Here is a 27,650-nt window from a genome sequence, read left to right on the forward strand (position 1 = left end):
TCAGTCCCTAAAAATGAAATTTTTGTGCCAAGAGTGCACATAAAGCAGACACTTATGTTTTGTGGTGCAAAGTGCTGCTGGGTGATTAGCATTGTTTTGGATTTATTGCCCTTGTTTTGGGTGGATTTGCTTTTGTTTTCACTTCATTTAAATGTAATAGCTTCGAATAATTTTTACATGGACACTTTTCTTGCTGGTGAAGATGGCCACGGCATACACGGCATTCACTGTCCTTTGTCACTGTGTGCAGACAGACATTGGCATTGCTGTGATGGACATTCTTTTAGTGAAACTCATGCTTGGCATGAAGAAGTCATCTCTTTCCTGCTTGTAAGACTGACGATAACATCTCCAGAGTCCAGAAGACCCTAAAGCTGTCTTTCAAAAATTACACACCGACCTCTGTGTCAATCGGGCCTTGTGCACGATGACCCGGCCCCATTACAGCCAAGGTCAGACTGGGTTGCTTTAGCTGGAAAAGATCAAAATCACACAGAATGGAGACGGATGAGGCCATTCAAAGCCGAATGATACAGTGCATATGGAAGCCGTCAGCCCCGTAAGCACTCGATGGATGAATTGAGAGAATTCGGCATTTGAAGTGCTTCTGAAACCCCCACTCATGCTTCTGTTTTTTCTTTTTTTCCACCAGCTGTTTCATGCAAGGTCTTCTGTCCGTTGTGGTTTATGGTACAGTGAATATTCATTCCAGATAATTCTATCTCAAATTCCTTTAAACTTCCTTTAAACCTGAGCGTGTATGTCAGGTCAGAGTTGTCTCGGGGTTTCTCTGTTTTCTTGCGTCCTTCAGACTTAATCACATTATTATAATTTTTTTTACAATGAAAACCTCATCAGTCAAACCAAACCAAATCCAGACAGTTGGTTGATGAGAAATGGATATCTTGGATCATCCCTGCAAAGTTCCATATTTACTTCTGAGTGCCTTGTACATGATCGAGACATGCTCTAGCTTTGGAATGGCATATCTTTGGCAAATCTCATCGTTATCCCGTCCAGTCATCAAATAGACAGTGCGTGAGTTCTATCTCTTTAGAAGTAGCTGTAAACAGTAAACACATCCCTGCCTTGCCTTGCTTTATCCGGGCCTGTTGATGATCAAGGTGCCTGCACCGTCTCCTCAACAATAAGATACATGCTTGTCATTGTTTTGTTGTTATTGTGGTCTTCCTTCATTTGTTGCGTCCTTACAATCAGAAGATTCTGTGCAGGCTCTGCTGCTTCAAAGGTCGTGTTGGGCCAGCTCCCCCCATGGGGAATGAAGTTAGTTGATAGGGATCAGTCCGGATGCTTGAAAGGAACCCATGGAAGATGGAGTGAGGTGGGAAGGGACTGTGTCTATGTCGAAGATGCCAACAGGCCTGCAGCCACGGCTGCTATCCACCATGAAGAACACACAGCCTTTTAGGTCAAACGAGCAGATTTTCATCGTTGTGAGAGCCATATGTGAGAACACCCACCTACCCACCCACTAGTTAAAACCCCCACCATCAGCCTGTGTGCGTATCTCATACGTAGAAAGAACAGGATGTCTTTGCTGCTCTGTATTTTCTATCTGTGTGGGCTGGGCAGAAATGTTCTTGGCCTGGCTCATCAGCAACCCACCAGCACTTTACTGACTTTTACACGTTTGTTGTTTTGACCTGCTCCTCGAAGTGAAATTGATCCTCAACTTATCCCAATTTCGACTTTGCAGCATGTCAGCATTCGGTGGAGTGCATCTGGGCTGGAGCATGGTCAAGAAAACAGCACGCGGCAGCAGGTTCGTGCAGAACACTTCCAGAAAAATCTGCACGGCCGCTGCTCGTGAGCTGGAGAAGCCTGCTCGGCTGGTTCGATTCCCAGGCCACGCGGTGAGCGAGTCGTGTACTTGGGTATATAAATATACAGACAGCCACCATGCAGAACAGCAGGACTGCTGGAGCTTTGGCCAAATCCAGCATTGTCCAGCGCCAAGGCTGATATCCCGTCCGCTGGTTAATGTATCTGCCCCTGTTTTTTCATGCCTGATTTCATTGGTTTTACAGGATCGTGATGAAATTGTTCTCCTTTTTTTGGGCAAGTCATTCCAGTTTTTTCTTCACCTGTTTAAGAAGTGAAGTCTCTTTAGAAATTCTGTGGATGTCAAAGAAAGAGAAAGCATAATACAGAGTGTTTAGTGTTCAGTATTTTATCCTGCTTAGGCTGGTGGTGGATCCAGGACCTATCCAGGTAATTCTGGGTGCAAGGCAGGAATATACCCTAGATGGATGTCCGTGGCAGAGCATCCCACACAGTCATTTGCATCTAAATGCAAAGTGGAATAGCCAGTCGGATAACCTAATGGGATGTTTTGGGAGGTGGAAGCAAACCAGAGAACTCTGTGGAAACCCACATGGATATGGGGAGAATTTTGCACAGTAACCGGAGCTCAGAATCAAACCCTGGAATCTGGAGCTGGGACGAGGTACAGGGTGTAACATCGCTTGATGAGAGCTCCAGAGTCCCCATTTCGAACCTGAGCTTGGCTTTCTGTATGTGCGGAGTTTCACATGATTTGCCCATGTTGCTGTGGGTTTCCTCGGGTGGGTTCTCTGATTTCCTCCTACCTCCTATAAACATGCCAGTTGGTGGCATAACTACTCTGCCCTGTGATAGACTGGCATCCCATCTAGGGTGTGGTCCCACCTCATGCCCACTGTTCCCAGGATCCACCATGTCCCTGACCAGGATCTGATCAAATGGGGAATTTCTGGGGAAACCAAATGTATCTATCCTGATTTCAGAGTCACCATTAGCCTGATTTATTTATTTATTTATTTATTTATTTATTTATTTATTTAATGCATAAGCAGGACCAGCGATTTATGAATTAAATGTCAAAGGCCATACTTCTTAGATATCGATTACATCTGTTTAAATTCCAACCAGGATCCGGAATTAGGCCTGATGATCGAGATTAAGATGACATTGGGTGTACCGGTGTCAACTGAAATACATTTTTGGACTTTTTTTGCAAAATAAATCATCCGGAACAAGCCTTCAATATTGAAATCAAGGGAAATGCATTTTACATTACTGATTATTATTATATTGAGAGAAGTCCTGACTTCTAAAGTATAACAAAGTCATTACAAACCATAATCCTGTGAAATCTATATGATATTTAGCATCCATGACTGCTTGCAATCAATTTCCAAGTTTTTCAGGCATTGCCATGATAAAGCACAGCAGCTAAGATCGCATTAGATAGCGTTAATGATATTTTTACATCACACTGCTCATGTAATTATGTACAAAAATTACTGGTGGCACAAAATAATCAAAGTGATTTATTACTCTCTTTCTCTTCTTATGCTCACCAGTGCATGCAGTGTGAGGTTAATTAAGGTAGCCCCACATCCCAAACATGGCCGAGCTGCAATAGGACACATAGTCCTTCCTAAGCAATATGTCTTCAAGTGCTTGAATAGAACATCCTGTTCACAGAGCTGTACCACAGGGATGCTGCTTTTAGCTGAGGTAGGCCTGGAGGGGATTTTGACAGCACCTCATACTGCTCTCAGGTTAACAACAAGCATGTGTTAGCATAGTGGAGCGCTAGGGTTTCAATAGGTTATCTCTCCAGAGCCCCTACAACCCACTGGGCACTGATGCAAGACTCAGGAGGCCATGCAGCACAATAACGACAGGCCTGAGAGCATGGCTCTCCATGCAAATACATGCACATGGAGCGCTCATGGAGCTCGCACAGAGCTTTTTTGCATGGCCTACTGGCTAAAAGGTCACATTAGTAATAGCTCATTTCATTGCAAAGTCACTTTACGATAATGGATTTCAGCTATGCTCTTGAGGGCGTGTTAGTCTGTGTGGGATAGCAGTTTTGCCAGCCCTCTGTGTTTCTGGTGGCTCTGGACCGTCTCGTGTTTGTGCGGAAGTTCACTGAAGTGTTTCAAAGGCTGCCTGTGTGATTGCTTTGCTGGAGCTAATAGAGACTGGCTGAGGTAGTTTACATGGTCTGGACACTTAAAGAGAAAGTACATGTGTGCAAATTTGAGGCAGTGCTTGTTGTGTTACAGAGGTGCCAAAAATATATGTTAAGTATATATGATACAAGCTATGCACGTCCATATACAGTACATGACATTTGGGACATTCGTGTCTCTGGCAGTCTTGGAAAACCCGTCAGATGTTTTTTCTGCCAAAGATATGCTTTGATATCTCTAGTTTAAGAAAGCACGATTAATATTTATCCAAAACAACGTTTTTATTTAGTCTAGTTTCTAAACTTGCCTTGGTGTCTGTCTGTTTTGGTTAAGAAGCTAGTTTAACAAATGCAGTCTGGGTAAAAATGTTGAAAACCTCATGATTTGATCAAATGTGCCATAGGATATATTTGTATTCGACTCAGTTTGCAATCAGAGATGTCTCAGAATGTCTATGATGCTCCTTGCATGTCACGTCATCATCAGAACAAAGAAGAGCGCTTACACCCAGGGGATGAAATGTTCACAATGTTTAAATGACCTTATAAAATTTGTCAACAGAACATGAGTGAAATGAATGAATGAATCAGTGATTATATCCTCAAGGATGTTAGCATGAACAGAGATCAGTGGCGTGAAGAGGTAATGATGAGGTGTCGGTTTAATTGCTGCGGAAGACTTTTAGCTCAAGTGATGAGACAGAGACTGATGTGGATGATAATCAAAGTGAGAACTCATTTCCCATTGTCAATGTTGAAGTTTGGCGGGCTGATGAATCAGCTAACCAGTTAACCAGACTAAAATCCCATGTCCAATCTTATCCTCAAATGGAGCCCATGTGCCTACAGGTTTTCGTTCCAACCAATCAGGATCCACACCTGTTTAATCAGTTAACCTTGGCCTTCGATCAACTATTCAATGTAGAAACCTGCAGAAACACTGGCCGTTTGTGGATAAACGTGCACAGCTGTCTGAGCACAGTGTCTAGAAATGTAAGCAATGATCAGCGATCCTGTTTGTCTCCACTTCCAGAATTGTAGCTCGCAGCAGGTTTCCTTGTACAGCTGGAGATAATGTGCCACTTCCTTAGTCTTCATGTACAGTGAACGCTAAGCTCTACATCATAGCAGGAACACTCAGTAACTGAGAAAAGTACAATGGTGACTTTGCCATACCACAAAAGCTTCTCTTGTTTCAATTATCATTAAAAGGAGCATCTGGTTTTCCCATAAGAGCCTAGGCTCTAAAAGGCAACCTCCATTTACACGCTTGGCTGTTAACACTTCAGGTTTTGGGGGAGCGTGGCCAGCAACTCTGGAAGGGCCGAGGAGAATGTCATTTATGTTAAGTGGAGGTGGTTCGCTTATGGAACGCTCTCGGGAAGCCATGGGCAGACCGCACATTTTGCTCGTGCACCCACAGTGGCATGTGAGGCAGCCATGGCTTTGGCTTGTCAGATGAGGAGAAGCCACGAGTTATGGCACAGTTAGCCCATTTTAGACATCAGTCTCATTTCCTTTTCGCCAACTCAGACCTGCCAACCTTTACACACTTTGTGCTAGGGCTCTGTATTTTAACTTTGGAGAACGCTGGTATGAGTTATCGCTCGAAGATGTGCAAAAAGAGCAGACTTGTACCCCCCCCCCCCCCAATAAAAACAGTAGATCGACATATGGATCTAGAATGATTGATAGTTGACTCTCTGATACTAACTGAAAGCCCCACCCTTTTCCCCAATATCGCATTAATAATCTCTCATCTTGATTTTCCTGCTTGAAAGATGCACCTTCACTTGAATATTTATGAGTTTATTAATGTGAAATAAAATTGTTCAATGTACAAATATGTGCTATATGTGGTATAGTATACCACTGAAAATTTTCAGCCAAAAAATAGTCAAAAATTTGGCTAAAAATAAATGATATATTTAAGAAAACTAAATGAACATTTTCTAATTTCTTTCATATTTTTTTTTGTACAATATACAAAACCATGGACATTTCAGTTCTATACTTTACAATAATTACATAAAAATAGATGATTTATTAATGGGAGGATCTCTATTGTTCTTTAATATGTAATCAGTTCACTGTAACTCAATCAAATGAAGCAGTCTGGAGATGGAACAGTTTATTAAGGAACATCCATTCTTCCTTTTTTGATTTCTGTTACGTTATCTTTACATTCTTACATAAACCGAAGAATGGAAAGATAAAGTAACAGAAATTAAAAAATGAAGAATCGACGTTGTATAATTCTGCAATGTGGACCGCAGTAAAATTTTGTTCCTGGTAATGGTTCTGTCTGGCCTTCATATTTAATTGTTTCCTTGCCTTGTTTTAACATACCAGATAAGTAATCATCTATAAGTTCTTCCAGTTAAAAAAAATTCTAAAGCTAGCAGGGTTGCAGGATCAGGGTTGAAAAATGCTGGTCTAGCGGGTAAAAATGTTCAGAGAAACCCCTTCTGGAGAAGCTGCACCTGCATGAATTTTTGGATATAGTATGCATAATTTTGTTTCCAGCTAGTCTTTTGAGTCTTCAGCGGTTAACCGAGAGATATGAGGGAAGCAAGGAGATTTGCGTCTGGAGGTTTGGCTCTGAGGTTTTCAAAGAGCATTACCTCACATGGAAGGCTCTAAGCTGGGTCTCTTGTGTCGTGATGGTAAAGCAAACCTCACACAGGTCTCCCTGCAAATGTCTCACAGATGTTGCGCTAGCTGGCAAGCACCTTTCCTGTTTGTCTCGAGGAAAACGAAAGAAAAAAAAAAACGAGAAAAAAAAACAAGGAGAAACAAATCACAGTTTATCCAGCACATTCAGAGAAAATAAACAGATTTGTATAGACAAACCAAGAATGTGCACTCCCTGGGAGACTATTTGTGCAGTTAAAGGGGGGAAAAAAATGTCACAGGATTAGTAGAACCCTGAAGAACCTCGGGTGAGCTCGTATTTTGAGAGCATTAGGCAGGTAGCCACGTTCGAAAAAGCTTATGAGATCGTTTATTATTTCCTACATTCGAATGACATCGATCGTAGGAAAATAAACACGAGCCGCACGCTGGACTTTTGTTTTAAAGATGGAGTTGAAGTGATACTGAGGTGGACGACCCCAGTACCCTTGTTACCTGCTCGTGATTTGTTTAGGTTGTAAACAGAAAGCAAGTGCTCCCCCCCCACCCCACCCCACCCACCCACCCCCCCGCGCTTTAATCCATGGCCTGCTTTGCTGCCAGCTCTTGCAGCTGTTCCTGAATTAGCAGTTTAGAGCAGAAAATCAGGCACAAGATTCCTCTTGAGGATCTCGAGCTCTCAGTGTGCTCTCAGTGACTGACCTAGCTCAAACCCCCGATTTCTGTGCTTCTCTGGAACATCTATACCAATTCTTATTTCAAAATTAAGTCATTTGTTATCCATTTGGCACATTGAACCTTCATAAAAAGTTTTTCTGAGGATACGGACAAACTCCAAAAACCAAGTGGCTGCTCATTACTAGGCTTAGATAGTTGATTCCATTGGGAATGAGATGTTTGTGCTAGAAAAACAACTTTTTTTTTTTAAATTAAATCAGCTGCTTCCAGTCATTAAAAAAAAAAAGAGTAACCACAGTATTCAGAATATCTCAGTAAAGCGTATTGTGACACCATTTATCCCGATTTTAATATTACATTGTCATTTCGCCAAACCCTAGTTAGCAGGTCTGACATTCAGACAGTTGAGGAAAACGCTACTGGAGGTCAAGGTCTCAAGGTTTTTTTTAATCTTAATTTACTAACAAATTCTTCACTCTGAAGAAAAGGAGAACCTGCGTGTGCTCCTCTGTATTGTTCAGGGGGATAAAAGGGGAGTGTATGAGAAACCCCTCCTTCTGAAAACTTCACAGCTGGTCTGAATTGCATCTTGGAAGTAATCGTCAAGCCATCCCAGGCACACTTTGTTTTCAGGAGTGAACGCTGGAGGATATTTGCTTATAATTAACTTCAAAACATCCAGTCGCGCCGAGATCCATGTGGTCCGTCGTGGATGCACACCATACTCGAGCGATGTTCGGCCAAGGTTCGGGTTTGTTGACCAATCAGACGGAGAGAAACATCGCCGTAGGATGTGGGACGTGGAGTAAAAATCTGGTTCCATTATGTGAGGCAAAGCCTACTGAGCTGTCTTTGACTTTTTAGCAACTTTAGTCAGGTTCTCTGGTGTCTGCAGTCATTTTTGCATATTTGCAGAATGAACATGCGCCCGTGCAGTGCCTCCGTGTTCTAATCAAGCGATGTAACTTAATTGCTCTTGGCAGGTCTCAGTAGCCGTTTCTCACCGAAACGAACAAGCCTTAACAAGCTCACAACATTTAGTGTGCTGTTTCTTCCACCCTCTTTTTTTTTTTTTCTTTTCTACTTTACTACCACCCATTGCATTCTTGCAACTTGTGGTTTCTGATGATTTATTGTACATCATTTGTTTTATTGGTTTATTTTCCCCCGTGTGTTGCTTGTGTTAGACCTTGCTTTGGCTGCTGTGTTGTGGTTTAGTAGTGATGTCACAGGGCTGGAATGCTGTCTATGGGGAGACTTCCTCTCCCTGCTTCTGGGCAGGATTCCTCCCAGACCTGGTGGGTGGGGGTCTGGATTTATTTACTCTCCTTAACAACCAAATCAAAATAATGACAAGTCCATTTGGAGGTGCTTGTACAGTAGGAGCCGTAGCAATTATATAAGAGCAATATAATTTGGGGAGGTGCTGGTGGTGATGGTGGTCATGTGAAGACGTTTAATGAGGTTATACACCCAAGGTGATTGGGTGTGCGCCTGCAGGCTCGGAATAACACGCTGAAGTAGCGCGACCCACTGGTGGGAAAAAAGACCGGCTTTCCACCTTGTCTCAACCTTCAGGTCTTTTGGAGCATCTCCTCACGTCAGTCACAACAGATCTGCGAGGCAGATAGGACCGGGTTTTATCTGGGATGTTTGTGCTCGGATTACTCGGATAAGTTTAAAGCTCAGATGACTAATATCCAATTTCATTGGTTCAGTGGAAAAGTCAAAACTGGAAAAGTGTCCTTGTTTTTTTTTTTTTTTTTTTGCTTTGTGTACATTGTGAAAAAAAAAAGACTGGAGATGGAACTCAGTCACAACTGACAAACAACCAAAAAAAGGATAAAGAAGAAAACAGATGCTAACATACAACATATAAATGCAAGAAACGCACACTCACACACACACACACACACACACACACACACACGAGGCAAACACTAAATTTTGACCCTACCTTTATCTTTCACGTCCCGTGTCCATGTTTCTCAGAACGCATATTCAGACACCAGCTCAGCCGATTAGCTAAACCACCGACACATCTCACCTGTTCGCTTAAACCCCAATCAGCAAAACAGCACCATGACCCTAGCAGGACTGAGTCTCATAATGCTTTGTTTTAATGTGGCTGGCCTTGTCTGCCCTCCAAGCTACAAGGGTTCCTGATTGGCGCGTTAGCATGCAACTTCAAAATAATTTCACTAGAAAAAAAGACACTTCAAGAGAAGTGTGGAAGCATTTATAGCTTACGAGCCTGCCTCTTGTTGGTGTGATTCCAAAGTCTAATGTCAATCAAAAAAATGGAGTTAAGTGGAAGGAGAAAAGAAAACACGTGTTTTTAGGAATCATGCTTTCCAGTTGCTTGGATTTGTCGTGTTACTGTGTCATACCTAACTTGCATCGAATTGAGAAAATTCTAATCTCACTTGGTGAATTTGGTGCACTTTTCACAGATTTTTAGAATTCCGAAAGCATTATTTTTAACCTGCTGCTGTTTTTCCCTCCGCAGACTTGCCAGTCCAAGGTGTATGACTTGTCTCATGGCATTTCCCAGTATGCCTGGTTTCCTTGTCGCGAAGCCCAGCAGGTTTCCTGGTACCGCCCATACTGGCTGAAGGTGAGTTTGCCATCCTTCACTCACCTTCCTTCCCGTTAGCGATAAGTAGTGATGAGAGATGCGTTTAAGATTCTGATTGGTTAGAAGGTGTTGATTTGGGTTCTGATGTGTTACTGTTTCTATAATGGCAACTAATTCACAGAGTCTGGTGATGTTAATATCTGCCATAAGTGATAACAGTAAACAACCAGTTTCACAAACTTTCCACAACATTAAATGTAACTACAAAAGGAAAATTAGCGTTGCGTAGTTCGGTAATAATTGGAAACCGCAATCATCTTCAAATTGCTGTAGTATAAGTTGAATGATACTTTAGGACACGTAATTATAGGAAGATTATCAACCGCTGCAATATGTCTGTTCACAGGCGTATTTCTCGCACCCGATGGTAGCCACAGCAGTCATCATCCACTTGGCAGCAGACGGGACGACCATTTTTGACTCGGTGCAACGTCAGACGCAATGCAACATCTCTGTGCAGCTGGTAGACACCAAGGACAAGATCCACAGCTTAGGTGTGTATAGATTGAAATGACTAGCACTGACTGGAAAGTTTCTGAAAGGTACCTGAGACAGTTTACTTTCTGAACCTTACCAAAAGATGGATTCTTCTTGGACCTCAGAATCATATCAATTGTTGTGTATTTCTATATTTATTTGCTAACAATGGTAGATCCAAAATGAAATACACCCCCCTCTCCCAATCCACTCAGGTAACTGGCGCCTGAGCTGCCGCACCAACCCACTGGTGATCCCCGTGAGCCATGACCTCAGCATGGCTTTCTACCACACCAAGGCTATCCTCCTGATCTTCCGCTGCCCATTGGTGGCTATCTCTGGTGTGGGTCTGCGTTCCTTCCAGTTCTTCGACCCTATCACCATCAGCAGCTGCCAGAGCAATGAGATCTATAACCCCATGGGCCAAAGGTGAGTTCAAGGGTCTCCTAAAATGTCCATAAACACAGCGAAAGGCTTTCCTCAGTTATTTCGCCATTCTAAAAACACGTGCTCCTCGTAAAGTGAGTGTATGTTAAACGTATTCGTCAGATTAAAAGAGCACAATTGCACAAATTTCCGTATGTCCCTTTTATGCAGATTTACAAGACAGTAGGTAATAGGTTTCATCCGTTTCCTTAAAATCATTCTCCAACATTCAAGCCATGAAGAACAGCGCTTTTTTTGGATGCGTGGCATATCATCGCGGAGGAATACCTGCAAATCTTCATATAAGAAGATAAAAAACAACCTTTTTCCCCCATCTGTGATCATTTTTCAAACTGGTCCACTTGTAAAAGCGAAAGGCAGCATATTTATATCAGTTAGTCATAGAGTTGTAAATTCTAAATCAAGATTGCACATGAACATAATCTCATTGGTTTACGGGATGATGCAGTGATTTATTCGAGACCGTTTTTTCGCTCGATTAAAAGGAGACATCTCGTTCCATCTCGCTCAGCTTAAACGAGGGTGAGTACTATGCCGCCTCGTAAATTTTAGGCCAAAAGTAATTTGCAAATGCTGGAAAGGGTCACTTCTAATATTGACAACGGTGATTTGTGTCAGTTCCTTTTCGATTTGTTTTATAGAGTGGTTCACTGGCGTGATTATAATGCATGCACGCACACACACACACACACACACACACACAGAAAAACAAACACAAACGCAAATACAATCTATGATCCTGTGCTCTGGGTTTTTTTGGCCTCTGCGTTTTTATTTTGCGTCGTACTTGGAGGCAGTCGAGGACTTGCTGCCAACGGCACTGCATTTCCCGTAATCCTTCTACCTCTACAAAACACCAAGTCCCCTGTTCCCAGTGCTGTTAACAACGGGGGTCATAATAATGGCTGGCTTTTGTGTGCTCGATTCCATTTTTTCGGCACTCAACGCCTTTCAAACAAAAGCCCTGGCGCACCCTCACATTTTTGGATGCAGTGGAGGAATGTGTTTTGTTCTTTCCTCCGCTGCTCTTTGCTTGGGTGCCGGGCTTCAGAGAAGGTTTTCTGTATGAGAGTAAGTAGACATAATGAGTTTAAATTGCTCAAGATGTTGCAAGTTTAAACACTCAAGATGTCGTCCAGTGCATAAACACTGGTCGGTTTCAAACAAGCTGCAAGTTTATTGGTTAGTAGATCAGTGCAATCTCGGTTTCAACTTCTGGAACAAGCATCGCGTTACAGTCTTTGAGCAGTGTTTCAGCTGGAGAAAATTCTTTGAATCCCCAAAAGAATGGTCCACCAGTTGTTTTGGTTTTTTTGGGTTTTTTTTTTTTCTTCATAGGTTCATATTTCTTACTGGACAATCATGTTTGTAATCAAATCTAGTCTGCACTGTGGTTGGAAGATTAGATCAGCTGTCAGACAAAGTTCCCGACTATCTAAAATCATCAATTATTGCCAAACAGCTGGAAAACTTTGATTGACACACCTGGATGCACACTGTTATTCGGTTCCTGTTCGACCTCCATTCCAGTTCAAGCTACACGTGTATCGCAGTATGTTCCATGATGTAGGTGACTATAAAAGTATTTCATAGAAGTCTGAATCTTGGCAGGGGTCCCAGTGTGAGTTTTATTGATACTGAATATCACTGCTGTTACGAAGGGTAAAGCAAAACATGTAGTCTTCAAAACCCTTTGGTGCTTTGGAAAATCTGGGCTGAGTTTTCCAAAAAGATCATCGTTATATGGTCGAGCGAGCATCAGTTTGAAGTCTCTCTTTTAACTTTACAGTTCTTATGGGAAAGGAGATGTTTATTTAACATTTATAGAAGGAGTCTCCAGTGTCAGTGCTTTGTTCAGAACACGTCAGAGATTAAGCTGTAAGTCTTCATGTCTACAGCGAAAAGCTGCATTGTTTTGCCTTATAAACTTCGAGAGAGAACAAAAGAACGTCTATTAAAGGAACGTGTATAGGTGCTACATAGAGTACGTTATATACTAGATAACAAGAAACGATTTGTTTTGCAGACATTCCTCAACATAAAATGTAACCATAAATGAGTAAAACATACAACGGGACTTCTTAAATATTTGTACTCCTAGCCAACTGGCTGGGGTCGAAGAGGAATAAAACAGTTTTGCGTGGTAACGGTGACTCCACGACTCATCACACCGCCTTATTGTCAAATATTTTCCTATGACAGCACAGCCCCGAGTGTTTATATTAATTTTACAGGTGCATCTCAAAAAATTCATGGAAAAGTCCATTTTCTTCCCGTAATTTAATTCAAAAAGTGGAACTTTCATATATTCTAGATTCATTACACATAAAGTTGAAATATTTAAAGTCTTTTTGTTTTAATCTCGATGATTACGGCTTACAGCTCACCGAAATCAAAAATCCAGTATCTCAAAGTATTCGAATAAAGAATTTATAATACAGAAATGTCGACCTTGTGAAAAGTATGTTAATTTATGCGCTGATGCGCGGTCGGGGTTTTAATCCTTTTGCACGTATTACTGCGTCGATGCGGCGTGGCATGGAGGCGATCAGCCTGTGGTACTGCTGAGGTGTTCTGGAAGCCCGGGTTGCTTTGATAGCGGCCTTCAGCTCGTCTGTATCGTCGGGTCTGGTGTCTCTCGTAGATTCTCTATGGGGTTCGGGTCAGGCGAGTCGGCTGGACAGTCAAGCACAGTAACACCACGGTCAGTAAACCAGGTACTAGAAGTTTTGGCACTGTGGGCAGGTGCAGAGTCCTGCTGGAAAAGGAAATCAGCATCTCCATAAAGCTCGTCAGCAGATGGAAGCATGAAGTGCTCTAAAATCTCCTGGTAGACGCTGCATCGACTCTCGACTTGAGAAGATACACTGGACCAACACCAGCAGATGACTTGGCAACCCAAATCATCACCGACTGTGGAAACTTCACACTGGACTTCAAGCAGCTTGGATTCTGTTCCTCTCCACTCTTCCTCCAGACTCTGGAACCTTGATTTCCAAATGAAACGCAACATTTACTTCCATCTTCCCCGTGATTGTGTGTGTGTGTGTGTGTGCTGAACCAGACTGAGAGATTAAAGGCTCAGGAAACCTTTGCAGGTGTTTTGTGTTAATTCACTGATTAGAGATCTTCTCAGGTCGACATTTCAAAAGGTTTGAAATGTTTCACTTTATGTGTATTGAATCTAGAAAATATGAAGGTTCCACTTTTTGCATTAAATTACGGGGGGGAAAGATGAACTTTTCCATGAATTTTTTGAGATGCACCTGTAAAATTAATATAACTGTGCACTTGAGTTCTTCCACGCCAACCTTAACAATGTCGTAGAAGTTAAAAAAACAAAACAAAGAAAACCCGCTCATCATGTATGTCCATCATGTCTGGAGATGTCTGTGAATGAGTAGACTTGACATCATGTCAGTAACAAATGATTAGTTTGAATGTTATAAGCCTGCCTATTGATTTGTAAAAGAGAACCGTATCAACTGTTAGTTTGTGCCCCATTTCAATCCATTTCACTTTCTCCCATGTTGATCCAATCAGCGCTGAGGCATGTGTTAATGATTCAAACGTTCTTTATTTGTCTGTGTGAGGAAGAAATGAATGTGCATGTGGTTTGCTTATTTATGTGCGTGTGTGTGTGTGTGTGTGTGTGTGTGTGCGAAGAATATGGAACACGTCTGACTCTGATGTTTTACTTTTTCATGTTTGGCAAAAGAGTTGTAGTTAATTCCTTGACCAAAGCATGACAAGTCAGTGTTGTAAAAACCTCTCGCTCGGACCCAGGTCCCGGTCGAGCCGCCGTGCTCGACTCCGCTTCCATTGTGGTGCTCGTGAGGTCTCATTTATTTAGCTCCAGAGTGGAAAGAGTGGGCCAAGCACATTCTATTTATACTGCAGCTCCCTCCCTGCGGCTTTGTTGCCAAGTTAATGAAGATTAATGTCAGGTTGACCGCGGTGTGTGTGTCTCGCCGGAGTTGAATGTGACATGTAGTATTCCACTGTTAGTCCTCCGGGCCGTCTGGAGGATGACGTAGTGCAGTTTGTGTGCAACAGCCAGTCTCTTTCTCATTCTGTCTCTCTCTGTATCTCTTTTCTTTCCCTTATCTCTCTCTCTCTCTCTCTCTCTCTCTCTCTCATTCTTTCTATCTCCCTCCAGTTGCGTTCATTACTCCTGTGAGGCCATCGACTGCCAGGAGCCGAAGGTCCGCAATGCAGAGCTACGATGTAGCGGTGGCTTTTTCAACGGCGCCCGATGCACTGTCACATGCAACAGTGGCTACGTGCTGCAGATCCACCGGGACGATGACCTCATCAAGAGCCAGGTATGCGCACGGCTGGAAACAGAGAGAAAGAGAGAGAGAGAGAGAGAGAACATCGTCTCTCCAGTGTGTAAGAAAGGCAGGGCTACTGTATAGTCTGCTTCTCAGTTTCATCCCCGCCGTCTGGCCCCAAGAAAAGTCTGGATAAAACAGCCAGAAAGAAAGAAAAAAGAGTGAGCGAGAGAGAGAGAGAGGGGATGAATGAGTGTGTGCATTCCAGCCAACCCCCTTTGCCAAGCGCCCCTGCATTCTCAGCAGCCATTAACCTTATAGAGCGGCACCTCAACAACTTTTTACATGCACCGAAGAGCCGCATGTGGAAGTGGTTAGTAGTGGCCTTAAACACTCGCCCCCCTCCAACCATGCTCCCTAAGCTCCATACACAAACTATGCAAAGCCCTAACACACACACACACATGTTTGCAAACATTCGCACCCACCTTTGTATAAAGTGCATTGTACAAAACAGAAAAAGAAATTCCACCAGGAGTGGAGCATTATATATTTAAAAAAAAAAAAAAAAAAGGACTGATGACAATGCCATTTTGAACAGGAACTGCTGATGGTCAGAGCATAGTTTGGAGGTGGGAACTGAATCCGAGAGTGGAGTAGAGGTGTGCATTACAGCTGGGATCCCTCAGGATCCAACAAAAAAATAATGTTACAGGAATTGGTTTTTACCCACATGAGTCTTATGTACATTAACATGGGAGCATATTGTACACAGCAAACTGCTGGTAATAGGTTCATTAGTTCATCTTCTGTAAATGCTTTATTAAGTTGTTTACCAAGTTGTTTATATTTTGCCAAAAAAGAATAATGACTAAATAATCAAAATATATAACACACATAAAATAAGTTTAAAATAAGTAACAAATATAATAACAATGGAAGCAGGTGGGATTAGTCAGAAATATTTGTGGGAGCATCTGGGATTGGTCAGACTTTCTGTGGGAAGTGCCAGAATAGGTCAAGTGTATCTGCAGGAGAGGATAGGATTGGTTACATTTTCTGTCAGAGTGAGTAGGATTAGTCAAATTTCCTGTGGGAGCTGGTGGGATTGGTCAAATATTCTACTGAAGAGAGTGGAATTGGGCAAACTTTCTGTGGGAAGGCCAGGATTCGTCAAGTGTGTCTGCAGGAGTGGATCGGATTGGAAAATATTTCCTGTGGAAATAGGTGGGATTGGTCAAATTTCCTGCAGGAGCACGTAGGATTGGTAAAACATTCTGTGGGAAGGCCAGGATTGTTTAATTGTCTCTGCAGGAGCAGGTGGGATTGGGTTAAATTTCCTGTGGGAATAGGTGGGATTGGTCAAATTTCCTTCAGGAACTGGTAGGATTGGTCAAACTGTCTCTGGGAAGAGACAGGATTGGTTAAGTGTATCTTTGGGAGCAGACGGAATTGATAAAAGTTCCAGAGGGAGCATGTAAGGTTGGTCAAAATTTCTCTGGGAAGATCCAGGATTGGTTAAATGTGTCTGTGGGATCTGGTGGGATTGGTAAAATTTCCTGTGGGAATAGGTGGGATTGGTTACATGTTCTGGTGGGATTGGTAAAATTTCCTGTGGGAATAGGTGGGATTGGTTACATGTTCTGCAGGAACTGGTGGGATTGGACAAGAGTGTCTGCGGGAGCAGGTGGGATTGGTTGCATGTTCTGCAGGAACTGGTGGGATTGGTCAAGAGTGTCTGCGGGAGCAGGTGGGATTGGTAAAAATGTTCTGCAGGAGCATGTGGGATTGGACAAATTTACTCTGTGAAGGGCCAGGATTTGTCGGGTGTATCTGTGGGAGAGGTGGGATTGGTCAAAATTTCTGTGGGAATCGCCAGGGTTGGTTAAGTTTATCTGTGGGAGAGGTGGGATTGCTCAGAATTTCTGTGGGAATCGCCAGGGTTGGTTAAGTTTATCTGTGAGAGCAGGTGGGATTGGTAAAACGTCCTGTGAGAGTGTGTGGGATCGGTCAACTTTTCTGCACAGTTTAGGCCCTTATTCTGAAACTGTACCACTATCTATCTAACTCTCTAACTCTATATCACTAGCTGCCATTGAATACACAGTGTTGAGTGAAACATCTTTGACAAAACTTCCTCTCCTTTAAACGCAAAGTATCGAGCACAAGCGAAGACCCTAGTAGGACTTGAATACCGGTTTGTTCCACAGTGTGTGCGATACTGTCCCAACTGAGCGAACAGCTTGGCACACGTACATGCAATAGCACTACTCTATTATCGACTCTATTATTTTATAAAGACCTTTCTTTTGTCCACCTGTACATTTGAGTGCAAGAGTTTTGAGTTTTGAATTGTTGAATTTTGAATTATTGAAACTAATGGGAGTTACATTTTAAGGACCTTCCTTTAACATGCAGAATCATTTTGAATCCAACTCTGTACCAATGCATGCTACTCAACACCTCACTACGGAGCAGTCCTATGACCCTGAGGAAAAACAGGACGTACCAGGCCCTGTGCTGTGTGTGGCATGTATGCGTGTGTGTGCGTGCGAGATTGCAGCATCAGCACGGAAAGAGTGAAAGACGAGACCGACGTCAAGCTCCATCTCATCATCTTGCTTCATTAGGGAATTGCAGACTTGCTCCACTTGTGTCAAACGGGTTTCCAGGAACTCTTTTAGATCATTGTATCTGTAAAACCATCTGTTCTGTTCTCTCCACTTGTTTGTGTGTGTCAGTGCATGCGAATACGTGTGTGTGCGTGAAAGAGAGAGCGTGGGTACACCGTTGTTTTTGTTTTCTGCTTGTAAACCCTTTTTTTTCCTCTCAGATGTTTGATGGATAACCGGTGTGGGAAACATGCTAATTCCACTTTCCTCTGGACTTGCAAATGATGGGGAGATTACATCTGCCATCACACGGAGTAAACCGAGCAAATTATCAATTATTCTTAGCCTTTGGCGTCATATAGGACTTTCTCAGTATGAGCCGATGTGAACCGAGTGCAAAGGTTTGTGCACTGGATACCAACAAGATGCTTGATTAAAGTTTGCTGTTCTGTACGAGGTCTTCCAGTCCCATTGGTTCTTAACTCAGTCGCTCACAAGAAGCTACACCAGACTGCGAGCCTGTTAGAGATTTTCAAGACAAACATGCATATTTGTAATAGACTCGCCATGATGATGGTGATCTAGGGAATGCTAGAGCTTGTTGGTTTATTTGAAGGTTTATTGATGTATTTCAATGATCTTTCGCAAAGATCTAAGGAAGTCTAAACTTATTTGTGAGAGCAAGTGTTCTGACAATCGTTCACGAAATATTTATTTAACATTTATGTAAGGAGTCTCCAGTTTTCCACTAGAAGAAAGTCTTTACACTTTCCACAATGTCCTTGACAAATAATTGTTATTTATTTATTTATTTATTTATTTATTTATTTGGCAAATTGCAGTCATTTAAGAGGCATAAAACACTTAAGGATGTGCTGTTACTGGAAAATAATCAGCAACAGGGTGGTAAAAGTTACACAGTCGTTGGATATTTGTAAAACTGTACCAGCAAAACTGTTATGTTTTGTTCACCAAGTGGACAAAAAAAAAAATCCTACATTTTTTGGCCAAAATATTCCTTTACGGTCTGGGATTCAAACTGGCAACCTTCTGGTGATTTCCTAGTCACCAAGCTTCAGATCGCTGTTAAGGTGCATCCTTAAGATAAAGGCGCTATAGGGAACCGGGTGTAAAGGGAAGGCTTGTGATGAATTCAGCATGTTGTTTGGGATCTGCTTTAGCAGATGTGCTGTAGAGATGCCTGGCTTGAATTAGACACACTATCCAGCAGAGAGGAGCAGAAACCTCAAATGTAAATAAAATTAAAATGGGGAAAAAAAGAGGAGGAAACTCCTTTTGCACAAACACTGTCTTTTTAATGTGACTGTGTTGGTTTTTGTTTTTTTTCCGTAGTTCTGCCCCCGGCTGGACATTAACCGCCAGGATCCTGGTGTTTTACGTGCGTTTGTTATGGGTTTGTTTGTATGTGCGTGCGTCCGTGTGTGCATTCATGGGTGCATGCACACACACGTTCACCTACGTCTGTTTCCTTTTATGAGAGAAAGCAGTGTTCGGCATGTAAGACTCATCTGTTAGGTGCACTAAAGTGTCCCTGACAGTGGTTTGCAGCCAATAAGCCCACAGAAATCAAACCTCACGCTGACAGACAGTCGAGCGATGGGAAATCAAATAGATGTGCATGATAGATATGGGAAAGAGATGTTACACGATTCCTGCTGTTCTCCCACAGCGCACACAAACACACACACACACACACACACACAATGCCTAAAGGCAGATATAATCTAATATTTTGGAGCGAATACTAGGCTACTACTGCTGTTGCATGTGTAGCTTCACATACTGTACCTCTTACATACGTGTGTGTGTGTGTGTGTGTGTGTGTGTGTGTGTGTATACCTACATGGTTGTTTTTTTTTCTTCATGTAAGTGGGCAGTAAGTGTAAAACACAATGCAACAGCTAAAGTAAACTTTTGTCAGAAAACCCAAAAGCAAACTCTGTAAAAAATTTGGAAACATGACCGCAAAACCAAAAACACAATAGCAAGATTTTTAAAATATATATATATATATATATAAATAAATAAAAAATTGGAAACATGTCAACAATACCAAAAACAAGCCAGCAAATTCATAAACCCAAATTCAAAACAAAAAAATAATAAAAAGAAAGAAATAAAAAAAAAATATTCAATAAAAAACCCAGCATGTGTGGTTTAAAAAACGTTGGCGTTAAAGGGGCGGTTTATAATTTATTTGCCCCCTCTTCTGTCCACAATGTGAATACAAATTGTATACCAAATCCTGGAGCTTTCTTGCACCATCTGACCAACCTCATCTCCTCTACCAAGCACAAATTTTTTTGCCTTTTGTGGGGAAAAAAATAAAAAAATTATGCAGAGCTGACCAACTGTCCCAGCTATTTCAGAGCTCATTTGTGGGCCAGAAAAATGTAAGCAACTAGAAACTAGTCATCTCCGATGCATAGCAATATTGTGAATCACAGTATCATCAAAGGTACAGAATTCTGAAGTTGTATGAGTATTAAAAAAAAAAATTACAAACATAATCTACAACATAATCTTAAATTATAACCTTTAATGCGACGTCACCGCTTTTTTATGACTTTATTAGCAATAAAAAGTTAAGAGAAGGTCTTCCGGGGAACAAACTATTAGCTGATGTTATAAAGCTGAAATTAGCAAACCACTTAAACTACCTAACTTTGTTGTTTGATATCTTGCCAATGATATATAAGTTGTTAGCATATATACAAGATTATTAGGATCAACACTAAAAAAGATATAATATGAGATTAGCAAGCCTGTTAGCGTGTTAGAGTCGCAGAATAATCTACTCAAGCTAGCTAACGTTAGCTAGCGATTAACTAGCTATAGGATGCTTGGCTTGGCAAATATAATCTACTCACTGTGAGAACTATAAAATTTCTTATAAAATAAAGTCCTTTCGACCTTTCAGACAGACTTTCCTTTATTGGAATGGGTTGAAAACTCAGCGAAGACATACGTGTTTAATTCAAAACACTCGCTTTATACAACATTTCAGATCAGTTCCTGTCAGAACGTTAGCTTATGGCACAGCCGTAAAGATTCAGAAACCTGTTATCAGTTACTAAGGGGGGAAAAAAAAAAAAAAAATTCCTTTGTTGATACAAAAATACACAGCTGTCCAAAACTATGAAAACGATGATTAATGTGTGTTTTTCTGATTACGCTTCTCCTTTGATATATTTCTTGGACGATATTACCGCAGTGAGGTTATTCAAATTTGCTTATATTGTTCTCAGACTGAAAGCGTGTTCACCCCTACTGTAGCTTTTCTTCTGTGATGGCTATGAGATTTGAGTTAGGTATTTATGAGCTAATGTTATGCTCAACATAATTCAAAGTCTGCCGCACATAAATGTTAGCAGTCTGTGGTTTCGTGTAGAGATTGCCGTGCCGTAAATAAATTCTCTGGCAAAGAGATATGAATATTAAATATTAAACCTTTAACACAAATGACATAATTTCAATGGTATCCAGACTATTAGGTACATAAAATATCTTTTTTTTTTTAGAAGGCCTAAATGGAGAACGGATCAAAAACATCAAACGGGCCGGCTAGTAAAGCTGTATGAAATATGTCTATAAAGGTTTTAAGTCTAATAATGTTGACGTTTTAGCAGTTCGTCCAATCTCATCAAATTTCAGTAGAACTTCAAAATGAAACCACATGTCCATGGTTTACCGTTTTAAGTAGTACTGTTTTCATACTACTAGACACAATAAAAGATACATTTCGGATGTAAAATGCACTGTAAAGAGAAGCAGAATATAATTTTACTCGAGCGGAATTATTTTGCTTATTCCAGATGTAATTGAGCAGCCAAGTTACATATAGTTCATAGCTAATATAGTTAACAAGGACTCAAGAGCTTTTTCCCTAAGTACACTCCTACACACTGCTTAAACCACATGAGGTTATTCATTAAAGTCACACGATCTTGCTGATGTGGTTTAAGATGCATCATGACTTATCCAGGAACCCTGATCCATCATTCATTCATTTACTCAATGATCCTGAGTAAATGCTTTTTCCCTGGGATATAGGCTCCAGACTCCACGTCACCCTATGTAGGATAAACAGAATGGAAAATGGATGGCTGGATGGTGTATCTGAACATTATTGGGGCCGTCATCTTTCCACCTACCAAGTATTCATTATAAGTGATAAAAGATTTGGTGAGAGTGACTTCAAAGGTATATTTATATTTAAAGATACAGTTGTAGATATATAGTGTCATATCTGCCTCTGAAAGTTCCTCGCAATGAATTAGTAGATAAGTTGTGGGTATAACAATAAGCTAAAGCTAGAAGGGGGATGATTATGGAAAAGTCCAGGTTTAAGATTGCAGGCCTCCAGAGATGATTTCCACTTTGTAACCAGATGTTCAGGGCATTTTTTGAATATCAGTGTTTCAGTGGAGCAACGGAAGCCAACATTCTTTCTCAATGATATCTAAACCACACGCTGACCTGTTTAGATCAAAACAGTCCGTTGTGTCTGGCTTTTTTGGATGGGAATGCTCGCTGGCATAATAGCCAGATGTACCAGATATCTTCCACTACAAAAGAAAAATGTACCAATCCAGAAATGAAACTTTTCCCTCTTTGAAGTTTAACCAGCGACCTGCTTTGCACTGACTTTCACGATATTTCAATTGTTATCTGATCCATCTGTAAATGTAAATAAGTTCCAAACTATGACATGTAGTTAATGAGAACAGTTCAAAACATTGTGCCTCGCAAGCAGTGGCTTTTGGGTCTTAATGTCAGTTTATGGTGGTTTGTGGTAAACAGAGGAAGCACTCTTTTCAATGTTTTAGAAGATTGATAATCACGAGATATTTGAGATTTACGTATGTAGCCTGAAACAAACCGTTTTAAACAACACTACAACAACTAACGTAAAAGTTGTTCAACTTGTCTCTTTTAAAGGTTCTATGTGTACAGATACAACAGATGGATTTCCTGTCAAAAAGAATCCAAGGTTGCATAACTTCATTAGGAAACTAGAGCCCTTAGAATACAAGGAACAAACTTGTATCTTGTTCCTGAATATCAGTTTTCACATCTTGAACATCACAAGCTTCCACGTCACACTTTATGTATTCAGTTTGGCAGTTTCCCCCCTAGTAGCCCTAACAACTTCAAGAGTTTGGTCCATTTTTTACCCAGTTTCCCTACAGTTTAGTCATAGGCAGTTCCCACCCAGAACATGTGCTTCTCACACACTAGTGAAACCGACCATTGCATCCTCCTGCTCATTCAACATCATACGACAGCTGAACACATTTGAAAAAGACCATTACGTGCCTACTTCTGATTATTATTCTGTCTAAAGGATCTGAATCAACCGGGATGAAAAAATGCCTTCCTTTCTACCCAGGGTCAAATATGGTCTCTTTGACTCCCAACCACAGAGTCTTGTTCAGCCCATAGTCTGCGGCCTCCCTGACAAGTACCATGTCCACCCTGCCAACTTCTATAGACATTGTCACAAAACAGCTTCACAGAAATCCAGATGTAGATTTAGATCCCTAATGTGCAAACCAGGGGTAACAGTGGCAAGGAAAAACTCATTGGGACAACTTGAGAGGAACCAGACTGAAAAGGGAACCCATCCTCTTCTAGTTGACATCATATGGTGGGAACATAAGTACAGATGAAGGTACTTAGGTAGGTGGTAGGAATGCAAATACGGATTCTGGTGGGACTTGCTATGACTGCATAATAAAAAAGCGAAAGCAGAAGGTATGTGGTCACCCTGGGATATCAGCGTCCTGCCACTCCAATGTCAACAAAAATGAGTGATCACATAGACAGGGTAGGGGCAACATCAGAACATCCCAGTGTACCATAACGCACTATGCCAAAGAACCCCCAGATCTGCAACTGTAGCTGAGATAAGAATTATTTAATAAATGCCTGCTCAGCTTGTCAACTGATGCATCAATTAATTTTAAAATGATACTTCACCTAATTGTTGTGCCAATCAGGAAATCTTGACCGAGATAAAGGGCACTACAATCCAAAAACAATGATTGGAAACTTGTGAGATTCCTCACGGGTCTTAACAGGCTACCCTTTATATAGCTCTGCTTAAGTGTGTAGTGAGTAGTGATCCCTGGTCTTTCTTGCCCTGTTTACCCCCTGTAGTCAGGATCTACGGTGACCATTACCTGTACAGATGGCAAGTGGAACAAGCAGGTGTCCTGTGAGCCCGTTGACTGTGGCCTCCCTGACAAGTACCATGTCCACCCTGCCAACTTTTACTTTCCCGAGGGTACCACCTATGGCAAGAAGTGCACCTTCCAGTGCAGGGAACCTGCTCAGCTTGTGGGTGAGAAATGTCTACCAGGGCTACTGCTTAATGGGTAAATGTGAAGATGCTAGCTGATGGAGACTTGTAAGCATGGTTCAAGTTAAGAATGGTAGCACGTCTTTACTAGCTTTAATTTACAGGTAGTACTTTTGGGTAATATTAATATTGGATTGACTTATTTTACCTTGCTATAGGAACTAATAACACACTGACATGCATGGAGGATGGCCTGTGGTCCTTCCCGGAGGCCTTGTGTGAGCTGCGTTGTCCTGCTCCTCCCATCATCCCCAATGCTGTATTGCAGACCAAACGTTGTAATGAGACTGGCCTCAAAGTGGGCTCACTTTGCAAGTACAAGTGCAAGCCTGGCTACCATGCCACCAACAAGCCCAAGAGGTACCTGGCACTGTCACGCTGTTTACTTTCAGTCTATTTACCATCACTGTCTAGACTGGAAACACTCCATAGTTGATTGTTGCTGCCGCAAGATGCCACATTGGCTCAGAAATGTGTTTTTTTTTATTTTTATAAATAGGTCAATCCAAGACAAGGATATCATTTTGTATACTTTTCAAACTTTAACCTAAGTTTGTGTGCCTGTATTTTTACCACCCCTCTCTTTGTTTTTCTTTAAAGACGGGCATTTAAGATGCAGTGCACAGAAGACGGCCGATGGCTGGAGGGATCATGTGAGCCGGTGATGTGTCCTCCACCTCCGCCGGTCTTCCACGGCATGTACCACTGCACTGATGGCTTCCTATTCGACAGCATGTGCTGGCTGCAGTGCCACTCTGTCAACAGCACGGCAAAGGCATCTGCTCCCTGCAAGCAGGTCCGTCGTTTCCTTTCCGTCTCGCTCACTGTGCAAGTACCCACGCTTTCTGATGAGTCATCCTTTTGTTTATTTGCTTGTCGCGCTAATAATATTGATGTTAAGTAATGAGTTCTGAGCAAATCAGACCTGTTGTGGCCGTTCTCTTCCTTAACTCATTCGAGACAACACAGTCAGTGCGTGCGCTGTCATAGGAAAATAATCAGTGATGGGGTGGTGAGATGCCGACATGAATTGGAATTTTACCACCCCAAAGTTGATTATTTTCTCATTAATAAAAGCTCATTAATAATCGACGCCTTCTGACCAATCAGAATCCAGCATTCAAAAGTGCTATGGGATAAATGAATGTATCTGAGTTATCTTTTGCCTGGATTCTTATGTGTGTCTGTCCCTGCATTTATCCATCTGGTTTAATTTAATGAATGACTGAAGAGCTCTGCTTTCAGAGCCTAGAACAGGAAAGTAAATGTCCTCGTCACTCTCTCTCACACACACACACACACACACACACACACACACACACAAACGTACACACACGCACACACACACGGAAGGTCGAACACAGGCTGCTGGATGACTGACCTTGCCAACAACATCTCTGCAACACCCCTTTGATGTCCGATGACCTCATGGTGGAATTTGCAGCATGGCACAAACAAAATCAAGCGCTCCACCAGATGTAATCCTGAATGTTTTCATGTACAGGTCACACGCACTGAAGCTTACGCACAAAAACATTCCGCCAGTATGATTCAATTAAGCCTGCTTTTAATTGCACGGCATTAAAATGTCTGAGAATTTTGAGTAACCCGTCCTTTAGATAGGTGATATGATATGTCTGCTGTCTCATGACATTACGCCCGCGTTGTCATGTCTCCACAGCAAGGCACACACCCCAACATGATCCGCTGCAGGAAGGATGGAAACTGGACCGGATCTTTCCAGATTTGTCCACAGATTAAGGGTCAGTGTGCTTTACCACGGAACCTGCATCCAGGCATCCGGCTCAGCTGCAAGAAAGGACACGCCATAGGTGGGCAACTGAAAGTGGCACTGACACTTACTTTAATGACGAATTTATTTATATAGTGTGTTTTAGCAAGAGACCAATTAGGGCCATAATAAATGGTAAAATAAATGGTTTAAGCTCACTCCCTCATTGGCTGTTATTCGTTTTCATAAAGGGCACCAATATTTTTGGGATTGACCCTATTTACAGGAAATAAGACCTTTTTTGTGCTTGCACTCCACATTGCACTCACTCTCTTTTTCCTTTTCTCTCTCTCTCTCTCTCTCTCTCTCTCACACACACACACACACACAAACACACACACACATAGGAGCAGAGTGTGAGCTTTCATGCAGGGACATGAACAGTGATGTGGTCATCCTGCCTGACAACATGACAGCTAACAGTGTTCTGCAGCACCACTGGATGAACCCACCCAAAGTCACGGTGTGTTTTCTCCTGTCGCCCAAGACACACACACACACACACACACACAGTGCCATAGACGCACTTCACAAAAGAATGTTTCCTCTGATGCGGCTGTGGGAGAATGTTGCACTCCCTCTCCATATCTCCAGCGAGCTTTCATGGGATGCGTGTTGAAGTGTGTTTGACTGGCTGGTGATTCATATTTTCTCTTAGGTGTCTGAGTCTGGGATCTCAAAAAGGGTCACTTAGAAAAATCAGTCCATTTAGGGGCAAAGAAAGCATACATGCAGCATCACGTAGCATACATTATACCTTATAATACCTGTAAACCTCTATACATACATTAGAGATTCCTATTTGGGGCCTTTAGAGGGAAAAGAGACGGGTAGCCATTCTGATAAATCCTGTCTTCATAATGCATTATACATGCATTTATCTCATGGATACGTCATATCCTCAATTCATGTGAAATGAGCACTTATAAAGCTTCGTAATCTATTACGTAGTGGAATGACGTTTGAATCACATTTAGAAGACGTTTTTTTAAAAAAAAAGAAGTTGTATGTGCTTTTATAAACACCTGAATTTGAGAAAACAAATGTGCATGTTATATTGTGTTATAAAGCCTTACAACCTGCAGTACAGTACAAACTACACCAGAGCCTGGGTCACAGTGCATTACAGCATGCAGGCCTAAAATGTTGAATACGGTAAGATTATAATGTATTGAGTAGCATTTATTATGCTTTATTAAGCGTCGTGCAAGTTCCCATGGCTACTTATGAGCATTTACAAGGCATTATAACATGTGTGTATATATATTATATATATATTGTATATAATGTATTATGAATACAAGATTTATAGGAAGTGTTACCAAGATACGGATGTTGATATCTGGACATCAGAAATATTTCAGAAATATAAAGAAAAAAAAAATTAATAGATGCAATAATGAAGAAATAAAGTAGAAATGACACAAGGTCACTTGAGCCTAACCTTCTGATCTCAGCATGTGTGTGTGTGTGTGTGTGTGTGTGTGTGTGTGTGTACATGCTGCATATTTACTGCATTTTAACTGGATGTCATACACGTCTAACCTGGCCCTCATTCAATTATCTCTCATTAGATACCCAGTCAGGCAAGCACCAGCATTCCCAATTACCTCACTTTAGAAAAATGGTACGATTACAGCAATCTCTGAACTCATTTAAACTGTAACGAGGCGGAGGCCAAGTCCTAAAAGTTAAAAAGACGTTGGTAATGACTATAATTTTAAGAAT

At 41.7% G+C, this 27,650-nt stretch overlaps 1 protein-coding gene across 2 annotated transcripts in view; it reads left to right on the plus strand.

Annotated features, from left to right (window-relative positions):
* pappaa (pregnancy-associated plasma protein A, pappalysin 1a) overlaps positions 1-27,650 on the plus strand; it is an 85,578-nt gene that overhangs the window by 39,595 nt on the left and 18,333 nt on the right. The window contains exons 12-20 of one of the 2 annotated variants that reach the window (XM_053618475.1): positions 9,807-9,914; positions 10,282-10,429; positions 10,628-10,841; positions 15,019-15,184; positions 23,929-24,112; positions 24,289-24,490; positions 24,731-24,926; positions 25,812-25,962; positions 26,270-26,385. In XM_053618475.1, the coding sequence (XP_053474450.1) occupies positions 9,807-9,914; positions 10,282-10,429; positions 10,628-10,841; positions 15,019-15,184; positions 23,929-24,112; positions 24,289-24,490; positions 24,731-24,926; positions 25,812-25,962; positions 26,270-26,385 (1,485 nt within the window). The remainder of the gene's footprint in view (positions 1-9,806; positions 9,915-10,281; positions 10,430-10,627; positions 10,842-15,018; positions 15,185-23,928; positions 24,113-24,288; positions 24,491-24,730; positions 24,927-25,811; positions 25,963-26,269; positions 26,386-27,650) is intronic. The other variant, XM_053618476.1, reaches the window with a different exon arrangement.

The sequence above is a fragment of the Ictalurus furcatus genome, chromosome 28, assembly GCF_023375685.1.
Source record: "Ictalurus furcatus strain D&B chromosome 28, Billie_1.0, whole genome shotgun sequence".
In the NCBI taxonomy this organism is placed as follows: Eukaryota; Metazoa; Chordata; class Actinopteri; order Siluriformes; family Ictaluridae; genus Ictalurus; species Ictalurus furcatus.